The sequence below is a fragment of the Lycorma delicatula genome, chromosome 5 (assembly GCF_047948215.1).
Source record: "Lycorma delicatula isolate Av1 chromosome 5, ASM4794821v1, whole genome shotgun sequence".
Lineage (NCBI taxonomy): Eukaryota > Metazoa > Arthropoda > Insecta > Hemiptera > Fulgoridae > Lycorma > Lycorma delicatula.
In genome coordinates, this window is record NC_134459.1 from 90,217,400 (window position 1) to 90,234,135 (window position 16,736).

The following is a 16,736-nucleotide window of genomic DNA, read 5'->3' on the forward strand; positions in this document are numbered from 1 at the left end:
TAATTAAATGAAAAATTTATTTTACTCTATGGTTAGGCCAGGATATTAATAAATGTATCTCGGTGATATCATTAATATTTATATAATTTTTAGTTCCTGTATACACGTACATTTTTAAATAAACATGTAAACGGTTAAATTTGATAATGGTAACGGTTGTATGTTACTTATAATAAGCCAAAAGTCACTCCCAAAAATTGTAAGCTCTATTTAAGAATAAAAAGAATTCATGCCAGGTATACTAAGTGAAGAGTGAAGTGGTTTCCCGTTGCCTTCTTCTTTCAGTAAAATACACAGTTACAAAGCAGCATTCCAAGCCCACTGGAATTCAGATTGTATTTAACCATGCAAGTAAAACCTTCAGTCTTTTCACCACAGGGACAGACTGTATAAAGAATATGCACGCATAGAAATTATTCTAACTAGTGCCTGTTGTATCTCAGGTCTTTTACTGCGTAATAGTCATAAGAAACATTGGTAAAATATTGTAAACTAACGGATTAATTTTTCCCGTTTCTGTACTGAAATTATATAAAGGACTTCTTTTCACCAGGGGAAGGACCTGTTAAAAAAATGAACGTATAAAAATAATATATATTCCTTCATTAATCTTTCATCTCAATAAAACATGTCTTCCAGTCTGCTGTTAAACTATTGTAAGACTATCTGTATTTCAAGTATATTATAAGATTCCTTAGAAAAAAATCTAATATAATTATAAAATAAATAACATTTTTAAACAAGTTTTTAATATAACCCAAGGTTTTCAAAGAAAATAAGAAATGATGTTTTTCGGAGTAAATAGAAAACAATATATAATATATTATTATGTCTGATGGTGAACCTTTTATTTGTTAATTCGATGAAGTATTCTATTATTGTTGAATGCTAATCATATTATCTCAAAATACTTGCTTACAACCCACATCCTCAATTTTTCCATCATGTTTTCTAATTTTTATCATCCACACAAGTATTATTCCATTTACTAATTAAATTAAATTCTAATTAAATTGGCTAGATTAAAAAATAAAATTTAAATAAATAAGAAAAGTAAAATAAAATAAAGATAAATGAAATTGTAAAACAGGACAGTATAATGTGGGAGGATGTAGGCATTGATCTTGCTGTCGAAAGCGAGCCAGAACAGAGAGATATGGTGTGTTTTCATTAGAAGCTTATTAAATTTGTGAAATTGTTTCTTGATTTTTGAGTAAATCAAGAAGAATTTGAATAAAATTGAATAATAGGACAAAATTATCCTTGTTGTGATCAAACTTGTTCTGCTGGTATGAGAATGTTATTTTTGGTATTTAAAAGACTCGCTCAAGTAATGATCTGAGTGCATAGTCTGTAGTTAAATATGGGGAAAGGTTTCTGTGTAACATCTTCGGTGTTAGAGGAAGGCACGAGCATTTTCGCGAATCGGTTAATTTGATAGTTGAGGGTTGTAATTTGTGGTAGGTGGTCGTGGTTGGAAGAGACCGTACGAAGGCGATAGTAAGTTATGTAAATACAATAGTAGATTATGTAAATACTAATGAAAATAACTGCCGAGGTATTTGCATCGGTGGCATCCTGACAGACGCCAAACAGATAACTGAGATGTGTTTTCAGGTTTAGAGGACCTAAAGACGACCTCCTTGAAGCCTATCAAGGCTAGGAACGGAGAGGGTGGATTGGCGACCGGGATCGTCACAAGGCCGATGTCTTCTCCTATGGGGTCAGAACAATAAAATATAATAGATATTATTCTTATCTAAGAACCAAAATTACAACGGATAAAAAAGAAATAATGAAGATATCAAAATAAGAGTTAGTTGATAAACGACCCAGGAAAGTTTACATCTAGAAAATAAATTTATTAGTAATAAATATAATTTAGGACAAGAGAGAACTACGCTAAACGGTTATTGAAATAAACTGAAAAATAAAACAACACATGCATTGAAACAATTTACCAGGCAATATTTTCAAAAACATTTAAATAATCTAACCGATTTGTTAGGTAGGATGATCAACAGAAATTCAGATGGATTAAACATATTTAAAAGAATATCAGATGAAAGTTTGCCTAATTTAGTTTTAAGTTATAAAATTCGGGGCAAAAGATATCATGGTAAACCGAGGAGAAGATCGATTGATGATTATTAAGCCGAAACAACTTATGTCGTACGTTAATGATGATAGTAATTAGGAAATTAGAAATAGACTCAAATAAGAATCGTGAGTAAAAATATCCTATTTTTATGGTCATAAAACCATTTTGGAATCAATGAAACTTGATTTTTAGATAGCTCCTTGTAAGCCTTCGAGAATCTACCTTTCTCAAAAAATATAATAAACGAAGAAAATTATAAAGAAAGAAAATTATGTTTTAATGATATAATTAGCAAACATTAATTTTTGTCAATCGAATAACACCCCAAAAGCAGTTACTGTGTTTTTAATGTCCTTACTATAAGTAGATTAATAAAATTTGAAATAGAACAAATTTTAAGATACATTGAACGTTTTAGCAAAATCATGTAAAATAAAAATGGAAAAAATATTCTGTAGAAAATATTTGTATGAGATATGCTGAGGGTAAAATTATGAGGATAAGCATATCTGTAAGCATAAAGTAGAAAAGAATGCAATGTATATAAACGACTGATGCAGTGCACGAGACAATTTAATTTGCCATCAACATTTAGTTTCTCTTTAATATTTTGATTGCCAATAAATCTCTATTAATTTAAAATTCTAATAAAGATAAATAAGAGCATTACAGTTTGTTTTTGTTATACTTTAATAAATTCTATCATATAATTTTATATGAAAATATAATTCAAGCTTCCAATTTTGGTTAAATGAACTAAACAGCTACATAAATAATTTATTCGTAAAGACTAGAATGAAAGGTTACATTCTATATTTGACTTTATCATTGACTTTTACGTGAACAGGATAATATGTCTTTATGTCGTTGAGGAAGTAAACAAGATCATGAACTTCAATTTAATCTGTTTATTAATATATATATTTGAAAACGATGTTACATTGTCATACTATTCTAAGCGCCATATAAATTGGCAGGTGTGAAAAGAAATCATAGAAAAAATTTAAATACACCATTAGAATCATAAATCTTAAATATATAAAACATCACTTTGCTGTTATTTTCCGTTAACCTTTTATTGGCGTATTAATAACAAACATTTTTATTAGCAGGATTTTCAGATTTTAAGCTCAACTTACAAAAATGTTGACTGATTGGTAGAAGATATTTAGGAAATTTTGTTTGACTTCTTCATTGACGACAGCAATATTCTTTTTTATTTTTCCACCAGATATTAAGCACAAAAAATCTTATCTTTTTTTATATACTTAAACGTCATTCATTACGTTAGCTCATTAATACCAACTGCAAAACAAACATTTTCCATCTGTTAACAGAATTTAAATCTGAATTTAATGGAAATTGACTTTAGCCCAACATAATTACATTAAAAACATGGTAACTGATTTAGGGTGTTATTCGATTGAAAAAAATTAATGTTTGCTAATTATATCATTAAAACATAATTTTCTTTTTTTATAATCTTCTTTGTTTATTATATTTTTTGAGAAAGGTAGATTCTCGAAGGCTTACAAGGAGCTATCTAAAAATTAAGTTTCATTGATTCCAAAATGGTTTTATGACCATAAAAATAGGATATTTGTACTCACGATTCTTATTTGAGTCTATTTCTAATTTTCCTAATTACTATCATCATTAACGTACGACATAAGTTGTTTCGGCTTAATAATCATCAATCGATCTTCTCCTCGGTTTACCATGATATCTTTTGCCCCGAATTTATTAACGTAAAACTAAATTAGGCAAATTAACATTTGATATTCTTTTAAATATGTTTAATCCATCTCAATCTCTGTTGATCATCCTACCTACCAAATCGGTTAAATTAAAATTTTTTTGAAAATATTGCCTCGTAAATTGTTTCAATGTATGTGTTATTTTATTTTTCAGTTTATTTCAATAACCGTTTATTGTAGTTTTCTCTTTGTCCTAAATTATATTTATTACTAATAAATTTATTTTCTAGATGTAAACTTTCCTGGGTCGTTTATCAACTAATTCTTCTTTTGATATCTTCATTATTTCTTTTATCCGTTGTAATTTCGGTTCTTAGATAAGAATAATATCTATTATATTATATTGTTCTGACCCCATAGGAGAAGACATCGGCCTTGTGACGATCCCGGTCGCCAATCTACTCTCTCCGTTCCTAGCCTTGATAGGCTTCAAGGAAGTCGTCTTTAGGCCCTCTAAACCTGATAACACATCTCAGTTATCTTTTTGCCGTTTGCGTCTGTCAGGATGCCACAGATGCAAATAACTCGGCAGACATTTTCATTAGTATTTACATAACTTACTATCGCCTTCGTACGGTCTCTTCCAACCACGACCACCTACCCCAAATTACAACCCTCAACTATCAAATTAACCGATTAGCGAAAATTCTATCCTCGTGCCTTCCTCTAACACTGAAGATGTTACACAGAACCTGTTCCCATATTTAACTACAGACTATGCACTCAGATTATTACTTGAGCGAGTCTTTTAAATACCAAAAATAACATTCTCATACCAACAAAACAAGTTTGATCAAAACAATGACAATTTTGTCCTATTATTCAATTTTATTCAGATTCCTCTCGATTTACTCAAAAATCAAGAAACAATTTCACAAATTTTATAAGTTTCTTCTGGCCTTTTCAAGGCCATGGTTAAATTTTTCTGTAAAATAAAAGAACCGAAAAAAATGAATCAAATAGAATAGCTGGAATCAGGATAATAATCTAATTCTACACTTTATCACATTCAAGAATATGGTACACGGTTTTAAGCACATTTTGCTTAAAATGTGCAAAAAACCGTATTCGATTTAACGGAATAAATAATAAAATATCAATACAGATAAAATTTTTTAGTATATTAGATAACTTAATAAAATGTCCGCTTAAAACCATTATAATCAGGCGGTGCTTAATTTAAATTTCTATGTACACGGAAACAAATACATAATTAATTTTTAGTAATTACCTTCTCTTTCGCCCTTCCAGCGTGTTTTTGGACAGAATTGGCAATCAAAGAGTTCTTACTTTCCGCCACCTTCTGATCACTACTGAAAAAACAACTAAACCGCTTTCATATTCTTTCCACCGACTAAACTAGAAAAGGGAACGAACAAGGAACGTTCTATACACACGCGGAGTTAATAGTGACAGAGTTTTCTTTGGTGATAAATAAAAGCTAGGCTAACCGTGAATTCATTTAAAAATATAACATGAAGATGTTTTTGCTATCTTTGACACTTTTCTTTCTCCTCATTGAAAATGATGTTAAAATATCTACGATGTCAAATAACTAAAAGTTGTCAATAAAAATACATAATTTACTTATAAAATTGAAAGTAATTAGATCTTATCAATATTGGGTTTAAAATTATTTCATTAATTACTGAGTAATATAAAAAATAACCAATATTTATAGAAAATCTACTCGCACTGAAAACATATTATTGATTATTTTTTTAATTTCATTCAATGCAATATAACATGACAGCTTTCAATGCAATTATTTTTAGTTCAAACCGGACGCCATTTAGTGTTTTATTTCATCGTAAAGAAACCGTTTTTATCAAACATAAAGCTGAGTTTTTAAAAAAATAAATAACAGGGATAGAAAATCTACTAACGGCATCAAAACAAATTTAATTTAAATAAATATTGGAAACAATATAGATAAAAATGTCCTTCAGTTTAGCAGAAAAAATATATATGTGGAGGTTTAACATTAATTTCAGAGAGTTGGCTTCTGTTTCTGAAAGTGTTAAATATAAAACTAAATCCTTAGAGAGAGTGAATATCTATACAATAATTTGTAAAGCTAGTAATTGTAATTTAAGACATATAAAACAAATTAAAGAAAGATTGAAACAAAAATAATAAAGGAGATTTTGGCTTATTACAAATGGCCAAATAGACTGCATAAATCGGCTGAGCCCCAACATTACCTAGAACTGGTGATAAGTAAACTTACTAGAAACCAACTTTTTGAAAAATATTCGTGATAAACAGGACTTAGGTAATTGATTAATTTATTTTATTAGTATTGACAGAGAAATCACAATATTAAATGATGATAGGGAGTAATATATTTATTAACTATTTAGAATTTTAAAATGTTTTAAATATTTTTGTGGTATTTTTTCTATCATGAGAACATTAACCATTTACCTTATCTAAATTATATTTAAGATAAGTAATATTTCGATGATGATTAATCTTTTCAACGAAAGAACAATTCGTTATTGAATTCAATATTTGTATTTGAATGTGAACACTTTTTGTTTCGGATTTTGATTTTTAATCAAAATTAAAGCATCAATAGAGTATTACAGAAATACACGAATAGCCGCGATCGGCCGTCGGGTTCACCGTAAAATGGCCGCCAAAATTAAAATGTTGTAATTATCAATAACTGTGTAAGCTATCCCAACTTGGTCAAACGCACTAATGTAATGTTTATTAAAATGCATAAAGTATTTAAATATATATTTTATTAAATCAAGTGTTAGACCTCTAAAATGGCGGAAAACTAGCTTTTTAATAGTTGAAAAAAATATATACATAATTGCCAAAATAAGATATAAGTAAACCATATTAACTTAATATACTTAGCATAAGCAGAAGATAGAGATAATAACTATGTTAAAAACAGTGGTGGCTCGCGTATAGGCACTGTGGAAGTGCAGCACCCTTACTTCCACTTGATATTATCGATAACATTTAATACGAGTCCTTTTTTCTTTAATTCTTTCTTTATACTTGTACAATATATAATCCTTAACTTAATGGCAGTAGCCATCCCACAGTTTATGAAAAAGATGCAAAAATCTTTGTATGGGACTGTGCGCTACACTATTCCAGCGGCGTGGTGTTTGGCTGTTGTGCGCATGCACACATAGGAAGCTGCACGCGAGACTGCGAGGGAGAGAGAGCACTGTTGCTCTTGCAGTACCGACCCTGGTGTGCTGGTTGAAGGTAGTTGTTTTTAACTCCGCGTGTCTATGGAACGTTCCTTGTTCGTTCCCTTTTCTAGTTTAGTCAGTGGAAAGAATATAAAAGCGGTTTAGTTGTTTTTTCAGTAGTGATCAGAAGATGGCGGAAAGTAGGGACTCTTTGATTTCCAATTCTGTCCAAAAACAGGCTGGAAGGGCGAAAGAGAAGGTAATTAGTAAAACTTAATTATGTATTTGTTTCCGTACATAGAAATTTAAATTAAGCACCGCTTGATTATAGTGGTTTTAGGCGGACATTTTATTAAGTTATCTAATAATACTAAAAAATTTTATCTGTGTTGACATTTTATTATTTATTCGGTTAAATCGAATACGGTTTTTAAGCACATTTTAAGCAAAATGTGCTTAAAAACCGTGTACCATATTCTTGACTGTGATAAAGTGTAGAATTAGATTATTATCCTGCTTCCAGCTAATCTGTTTGATTCATTTTTTCTGTTCTTTTATTTTACAGAAAAATTTAACCATGGCCTTGAAAAGGCCCAGAAAAACTTTTGTGGAGCAGCACCCCCCCACTAATTTTAGCTACGAGCTACCACTGGTTAAAAATGAATTAATAGTTAAGAGAACAGTAATAATAATCATATTCGTTTGGGAAAGTTTTACTAGAGTTTTCATTTATAACAGGTTTATCTTTGGTTTTTCTTGAGATAAATCTTATCATAGCATATCTGATGAACTAGATAAAGTACTTTCCCCACTTTTCCTGGAGTAGTGAGTATAAGTAACATATTTTTTTAAGTTAATTTTTTTATTTAAAATTTCACTCTCCACTGCTATATTGTATTTATATTTTACGATCCTGGTATCATATTTGTAGAGTTGTACTGCAAGAAGAAAAATATGGTAATCAGTCAAAATATGGAGTATGGATTTTTTTTCATTTCTTGACGTTTCATGGCCCAGGAATCCCAAAAAACAAAAAAGAAGTGGGGGTAATGTTCATACGTACGTACAAGAAACCATGATTGTTATACGTGATTATGATTGTTAGCGTGTTTGAAGCTTAATAATTTTTTACTGAATAAACCGATTTTGATGAAATTTGACACAGAGACTCGTGTAAATGGGGAAATTTGTTGGTAAAAGTTTGGGGGATCAATTTTCTCAAAATTTTGCAAGTGTAGGCGCTCTTCACATTAAACTCAGCACATGCGTACATCCTAATCTTACTATCTAAAAAAAAAAACTTGCCTCCAAATTTTCCCTCTTCCTCATAAATCGAAAAAAGTTATCTTTTTATTTATTACATATTTTTAACAATGTTTTAAATTATCGATTTAAAAAATATCGGTTTTCTTAATTTTTTACACTTTTTTAATGCACCATTATTTTTCCCACTTTATAAGAATAAATAACCAATGCCTAGAAAGTAAACTTTGTTGTCGGTTTTATTTTTGTTTCATTTTCAGTTTTATTTTATAAATACAAGTAGATTTTTCTGTGCTTTATCAGCGCTGTTTTTTTTTTTTTTTTTTTTTTTATTAATCTTTTTTATGTATATTTATTTATGTAATTAATTCTTTAACGTTTTTGGATAACACTGACAATCAAAATGTGAACAATTGAACACTGGACTATTGTATTCATTACAATGAACTTGTTTGGATAAACTTGTTTGTAGAAGAAATAATTTGAGAGCTACTGGTATTACGATTTTTTTTTATTTTTTTTATTTCAATGCTCTAATAAATCTAAAATTTAGCGCTTCTATTTAAACGAAAAGATCTGTTGTTCTGAGTGACCGGAGGGGGTGGTGTGGCGACCGGTAACGTCACAAGGTGGGTATCTTCCCTCTACGGGGTTGGGATGTTGTTCTGAGTTGGCTACTGGCCGAACTGTATTGAATTGGGCTTTATATAGAGGAGAAATTTACTCTATTAAGTGTATTATATGAAATTAGTCCGATCCAAAAAGAAGCGGTAGTTTAAAGAAGTTGTACCTGAATAAAAATGCCGTTAAATTACGATTAACTCTGAAATTCTTTAAATCTGATTAATTCTAAATAAATTGTTTTTTTCTACAATCAATTTTTATAAATCCACTAATATTATTTGTCCTTGTGGTTGTTTAAACATATATTTATAAGTGTTTTATACACAAACGTACTACTGAATTATAAAATCACAACTAACTTTAAGTCGGTGTGTATGAGCGTGCTCGTTCGTATGTACACCCGTTTTTGTGTTTTAATTAATTCAATAGAGAAGGTATCTGCCTATTGATTGTAACCTTGCCAAATATTGTGGGTGTACAGTCAGTTTATTAAGAGAAAGTTACAATAAATAATAAAACATTTAAATACATGATTATGATTATTTTTGATTGAATGTTTTTCCTTTGAGCCTAACATTTTTATTCTAAGGTTTTTGTTAAAAAAGAAAAGGTTATTCATTTAACAACCCTATTTTTCATAATTACTCTAATTACATATTTTTACTTCCCTGGCGAATATAGTTAGTTAGGAGAAAATATAGTGATCATCTCAAAAGTAAGATATTATTACAAGATCCGGCAGCTGATTTCTGCAGGTAGGTGTTTTTTAATGAAACTCGATTTAAATGAATGATTAGTGATAATTTAATACATTACTAACGGGTTGCCTAGCAAAAATTAGACGCAATTACCTTTAATTAAATATACTGTAATTTATTTTAACGAATTGCAACTATTTATTTTTTTTAAGTGAATTAAACGTCATTTGAAAGAAAATAATGTGAATAATGTAAAAAACAATGGTTGCCAGCTCTCAGTCAGCCGCAACCTCCAAATTACCACGAGTAAACAGGTATGTTATTGTTAATTATTTACGCTCATCGTGTTTAAAAAAAAAAAATTAAATGCTAAATTGAAGTTAAAATTTTTCTGTAAACGATAACACATGGTTGCTTGTAAAAAAAATGGCCGCAAATAGTGGTTACCATTATTTGAACTAATTACTTTCAGCCTGGATGAGTATGAACGAGAGAGAAGGAATACGCACGTTGCTTCATGTTGTAAACAAAAACGCAGCGCGATTATCGTGTACAGACGAAATTAAACTTCAATTTAGTAACTTTTTTTTTTTTTTTGAAAAACGCGGTTAGCGTAAATAATTAACAATAACATACCTGTTTACACATGGCGACTTGAAGGTTGCGGCTGACTGAGAGCTGGAAACCATTTTTTTTTTTTATATTCTTCACATCATTTTCTTTCAAATGACGTTTAATTCACTTAAAAATAATATATTTGCAATTAGTTAAAATAAATTAATTACAATATATTTAATTAAAGGTAATTGCCGCTAATTTTTGCTAGGCAACCCGGCAGTAATGTATTAAATTATCATTAATCATTCATTTAAATCGAGTTTTATTAAAAAAAAAAAAAAAAAACAGATACCTGCAGAAATGAGCTACCAGATCTTAGACTAAACTGGTTTTTTGTAAATTTTTACGTTTTAGGATCCAACTACTTCATCTAATAAAAAACATGTATATGTGCATATGTACGTATGTGTATTGTACTGCTTTTGGCCTTACATTTTAGGACTGACTAAACCGATTTTCTTCAGATTTGGTTAAAATATTTCTATATGTGGAGCACGGATCATATTATTTTTTTTTCAAAATCCGTGAAAGGGTGGAGGGATATCGCGAAAAAGCAATTTCAATTTTCTTCAGAGGCATTTTAGGGAAAACTTTATTAAAACAAGTTTTTTTCCTACGTATATAAATAATGCATACACTAATATTCCAATTTTTGTTTTTTAATTAACCCCCATCTCTTAAAATTGAAGTATATGGTTTTTTTTTATTCTTCTGCTCTATAACCCTTCGGTTTAAATATTTTTCAAAACCTTTTTGAAATTTTATACTTCATAAATCATAATTAAAGCAATCAAGGAATGTCCACAATTTTTTTTAAATTATAGATCACGACCTTAAATACAGAAACGTGTTAGTAAATTTTATTTTTCTTATTTTAGCTTTTATTGAAGGGGAATTTAGAGAAAAATTTACGTAAGCAAATTTGTTAAGCTTATCTTATATATGAATATTTTAAGAAAAAGTTTTCTTAAAATCTTTATTATAAAAATTATGCATTCTATTTTGTTTTGTGTTTTTTTTTTTTTTTTATCTAACTCTTTTAATCTTTATTATGAATAGTTAGAAAGGTCATGCAATACTTTAACAACTTTTTCAAATTTAAAAAAACAATCTAAAACACATTTATTATTATTATTTATTTTTCTTAATGCTTTTATTTATAGTCTCTTCAACAATTATAGTCATTAGCGACTACAGTAACACCACTATCATGTATTATTATTATTAGTTTTTCCGTTTAAATAAGATTGATATTATTAAAATTTGAAAAAGTAATAAAATTTATTTCAAAATCATTGTAATAAAAGAATTAAAATGTCATCCTTTTCATTTCTTTTAATTTTGATTTTTAAAAGTCGGCCAAACTAAAAATAATTATCAAATTAATTTCTAACGTATAATTTGATGAGCACTTCAAAAAAATTGACGTCTAAGAACTGAAAAAATATTTGTAGTTCTTATTGAGTTCTTTAAATCTTTTTTCTAAGTTTATTTTGCATTAATTTTTTTTTAAATATATAATTTTAAAAACTACTGTTCCGTATAAAAACAGCTATTTTCTTATAGTAAGATTCCTATCAAAGGCAAAAAATTTATTTTTTGATAAAAATATGAAAAAAAACGCAGTGAAATACTGGTAGGCTATTGCTACTGAATACGAATTAAGGCGATCTGAAATGGAGCAATATGCATTAATTTTTAATTGAAATCTTCTAATTAATATTAAACTGGAAAATTTAATAATTAAAATGGCATCAAGTTATTTATGATTATCCTGTAAACTTCAATCCGATGACAAGAAAAAATATAATGAAATTTACTCAAATTTTCTATGTAGACTATTAAGTATTTCGTTAAAATTATTTCACTTATACTAACTGCAAAACCTTACAACAGAACTATAAGAGAATTTTACTATTTTAAATACATATATATTTTTTAAACCGAATAATATCGAAATCGGTGAATTTTGTGAAAGTAAGGCTTGAACAGACATTCAAAAGATACGCGTACGTATGGATTGATGTGAAAACTTCCTACTTTTTTAAAGACAGATAAAAATAAATTCGATACCGTGGAAAATTTCAAACCGTAGAAAAAATCAAAATTCAGATATTTTATGATTATTTTAAACTAGATCTGAATTCTTGTATCACATAGTAATTTGAATTTGATTAGATCCCATTTACGCCATTATGTAAAGAATTTTTATCTGAAACTGATATGAATCAAGTGATCAAATCATTTATGTACTGTGGGTGTTAAAAGGTTGTCTAAAACAAACAAAAAAAATCTGATGTGGACACTACATGATTTCCTTGTACGCCTATTAAATTACATATACACATTTTTTAAAAGCACATAAAATTTTATTTCACTAAGAACTTCTGATTTTTTTTCATATTTTTTTTATTTTTTTTTTTTTATTGTTATTATTGAATTATTATTTATTGAAAAATTTTTTTTACATTCACAGGTTAATAATTATTAATAACTCAACATATTTAAATTAAAAAAAAAAGGAAATGACATGGAATTCGAACCGATGTGCCTTCCCCTGTAAGATCAAAACACTTCATTAATTAAAGTTTTATTTGGCTAACTCTGGAACCAATGAAAATTAGTACCACTTGATATACCGTTGAAAAGCTGTCAATGCGGGCTTATTATTGCAGTTAAGAAAAAGTTCAAAATCCAAAACTTTTGGATTTTGGGCTTTTTTGGACATTTTTGGTCAACTCGTTTGCAATCAAAAGGGAAGGTGCACAAGTAGACGTTAGAACAGTCCTAAATCCAAAATTTCAACATCCTAATCGTTTTTGAGTTATGCAAGATGTACGTACGTACAGACGTCACACGGAAACTAGTCAAAATGGATTCAGGGATGGTCAAAATGAATATTTCCGTTGAAATCTGAAAACCCAAATTTTTCGCGATCACAATACTTTCTTTACTTCGTACAAGGAAGTAATAACCTCGTTGATCAACATGTCGAAAAGTGATAAACACTTTTTTTAAATATTAAAGATATTATTACTTATTTTCAGATTATATGGAATAATTATACCGAAAATATTTTTCAGAGTTAATTAAGCACTTACTTGTTCAATGGAATTGTAGAACTAAAGGATGAGTTGCGTAATTAACTTTGAAGAGATTATCTGGAGCACGTTTCCATGTAATTGTTAAGAGAGTAGTTTATAATGTTTAATATGTTGTAAATAAAATCAGACTCATAATTAAGTATTGTTTAGTTTTACATTTATTATGTCGATATATCGATTATTTAAACCAATGAATTCTTTTAAATAGCCTGCTATTTTCACACGACAGTTTTGTCAAGCGCATTAGTTTCTAAAACTCCTGTTTATAGGTTGCATGTTGTAAATCTAACTAACAGTAGGACAGGTGATCTTGCCGGCCTCCGTGGTACGAGTTATAGTGTCTCGGCCTTTCATTCGGAGGTCCCGGGTTCGAATCCCGGTCAGGGATGGCATTTTCACACACGCTACAAATCATTCATCTTATCCTTTGAAGCAACACCTGACGGTGGTCCTGGAGGTAGTCTTGTTTAGTTTCAGTTGAGGTTTTGGCAAGTGCGTTTAACTGAATCTTAACGACAAACTTCTCAGGTAAGTCGTTAAAATTCATTTAAAAATAACTGGATCAAATTTAATTGGAATCGCAGAATAACTGATCAGACAATCATAGAATAAATATTCGGTGAAAGTTTTATCAAAAACTTCAAATTATTTACCGATTCTAGGCTATCAACAAAGATGTAATTTATTAATGTTATATCTCATGATACTACTAATTGAAAGAGAGAAATTATTTTAATGTAACTTGACCATAAGTTACGTACTTCTGCATTATCTAAAAGGTTTTTTTCCGTTACCGACCACATTTAGTAGTTAACTCCTGGCTAATTTTCTTTTCTTCCGACTCTCCTTCATTTTCAAACTATGTTGCTCCTTCCTTTCTTGCAACCATTTTCTGGTATATTTCTGAAAACCTTCACAAATTTGGTTCTTCTTCCTAAATGTATCTCTGTCTCTTATATCTGTTCGATTTATCCCTACAACTACGAGATCTTCTTTCACCTGTGTGAACCATTTAATGTTCATTTGTTCTTCTCAAAAAGCCTCTTCGTCATTCTTTCATCCATTTTAGCCATGAGGACGTAGAAGGCCAATCTTCTTTTTCGAATGGCATCCATGAGTCTCCTTATATGAAGGTAGAGTTCTTCGACCTTCCGCGTCCTCTAACCCTCATCAGTTTACCGTGGTCCGAGTATCTTTCTTTAACTCCAATTTATCAGTCTCCTCGGTTTAGAGTTATCATTCTGTGGCATACAGCACTGCAATCCTAATTACTGTGGCGTAATGTCGAATCTTTACCATCCTTGATATCCTTTTTTTATTATAAGGTGTAAATCTTCCGCAGTTTATTTATTCTAGCCTTATTTGCCTCTCTATCTAACCCGTTTGGTTGTATTACTTCACCAAGACATTTGAATTTCTCCGTCTTCCTAATTCTTTCAAGGATTGTTACTAAATAATTTGGTGAATACCTAATGTTGGTCATGTGGTCAATTTTACCGATTGATATCCTTAGACCTATTTTTTCAGCCGTCTCCATCAAGATGTGCAATACTTCCTCCTCCGTTTGTATATCTTCTGCTAGGATTGCAAGGTCGTCTGTAAAAGCGATACAATCTATGTTAAGATTTTCTTTACCTTATCCCAATCTAACTTTTCTAATTTTATTTTCTTCGCAGATCGGCATTTATTTTTAAATAAAACTTCTGAATAAGGATGTATTCCAGTGGTGTTGTGTCAGTAAAATTATATAAAATTTTCATAGAATTTAACTTTTAATCTATTTTACGGGTAGATGAAATTTTGTGTTTGACGTCGTCGCTTACTTAAATTGCTCTGAAAAAATCTCACAACAGGTTTGAAAGTATATTACATATTGGTTACAGATTATAACCATTAGATTTGGAAAATGTAGTTTATTATATTTTCGAACTGATTTTGAGGTAACAGATTTATTAGATTTACGTATAGCCTACAAAAAATTGTGATTTGCTCAAAACAACTCAAAAATTTAAATTTTTAGAAAATATCAAAAATTAATATTAAACGTATGCAAAAAGGTTCTAAAATTTAAAAACAAAGTAATTCGATTAAACTTAATTTTAAAAAAAAATCAATACAAAAATCAGTTTTGATCTTATGACCTTATTCTTCTATAGATAATTTAGTTTGTTTTATTGCTTATTCTAAAATTTAAAAATCCTGTTTATTTTATGTTAAAAAACCTTATATCGATTAATTTGTTAGATAAAATTGTGTTAAATATTCAATTTGACTGAGTAAATTGGTGCAACAGTAATAAAATGATTGACAACTAAAATTTTTAATTTTTTCCCGTAAATCCGTTACGTTTTACACATAATATTAGCTAAAAACTTTATTTATATAAAAACAAAATAAGCGTGCATGCGAACGCATTTCCTTGCGGTTTTTTATTTTTAATTCGCTAAAGTAAGCAGTTTAAAAAATGTCAGACCGGAAAACGTTTTACTTTAATTTAATATATGGAATAAAGATATTAATAAATGTTGATTTAATTATACATATGCTTAGTTTATATTTAGATTTTATTATTCCTGTTATTATTTCTAGGTCAAATGTCTGGTCCGATGGCAGTGGTTCATCCACTTCACCAGAATACTAGTATGACATCACCAGATGGTACAGCAACGGTATCCAGGCTTGCACAAATGCAGGTAATATTAAAATATTACGTAAATCAGTAGCATGTTTTACTTTATTTCACAAATGGAAAATGAGCGGTTTGTGTATATGTGTATGGATGAATATTATCCGGATTTAATCCAGGCTTCGTTTTTTATATCGAACTCTTATTTTATTTCATTGTCACCTTCAATTATTGAATGCATGATTGTGTTATATGAATATAACTTAATTATTTCAAGGATATAAATATAAAAGCTCACGTTAAATAATTCGTGGAGTGCAACGGTCACATAAATAACAAGTTTCTCTAAAAAAAAAAAAAAAATAATAAAATTAAATTAAAATAACGGAAACCCGATTTATTTATATATTAAACTGTAGCTATTTAAGTCTATCGTCTAAATAAAAGATAATAAACTTTAAAGAACAAAGAATTATTCTTCGTTTTACCTCAATAAATTTAATCGCTTTAAAAAACAATAGCCTTAATAAACTTACAATAACTTAATAAACAATAGCCTTTAATAAACTTCAACAAAATAAATAAGTTAAAATAATAAAAAAATTAGTATCTTTGTTAACGTTAGGGGGCCGCTCAATTTTGATTTACCCTGTTTTCTGTTAGAAATATATTTACTAGATAAATAATGCACTTTTGTTTTAATATTTAGTGTTAATTAGACAAGGTTAGTAAGAGGGCGAGCGTTAGATTTTTGTATGACTAGATAACGTAACTAAAAAAACAA

At 29.0% G+C, this 16,736-nt stretch overlaps 1 protein-coding gene across 2 annotated transcripts in view; it reads left to right on the top strand.

Annotated features, from left to right (window-relative positions):
* The window catches only part of LOC142325187 (uncharacterized), a 168,070-nt gene that overhangs the window by 59,969 nt on the left and 91,365 nt on the right, over positions 1 to 16,736 (top strand). For both annotated transcript variants that reach the window (XM_075366619.1, XM_075366618.1), the window contains one exon: positions 15,916 to 16,019. In XM_075366619.1, the coding sequence (XP_075222734.1) occupies positions 15,921 to 16,019 (99 nt within the window). In that variant the 5' untranslated portion in view covers positions 15,916 to 15,920. The remainder of the gene's footprint in view (positions 1 to 15,915; positions 16,020 to 16,736) is intronic.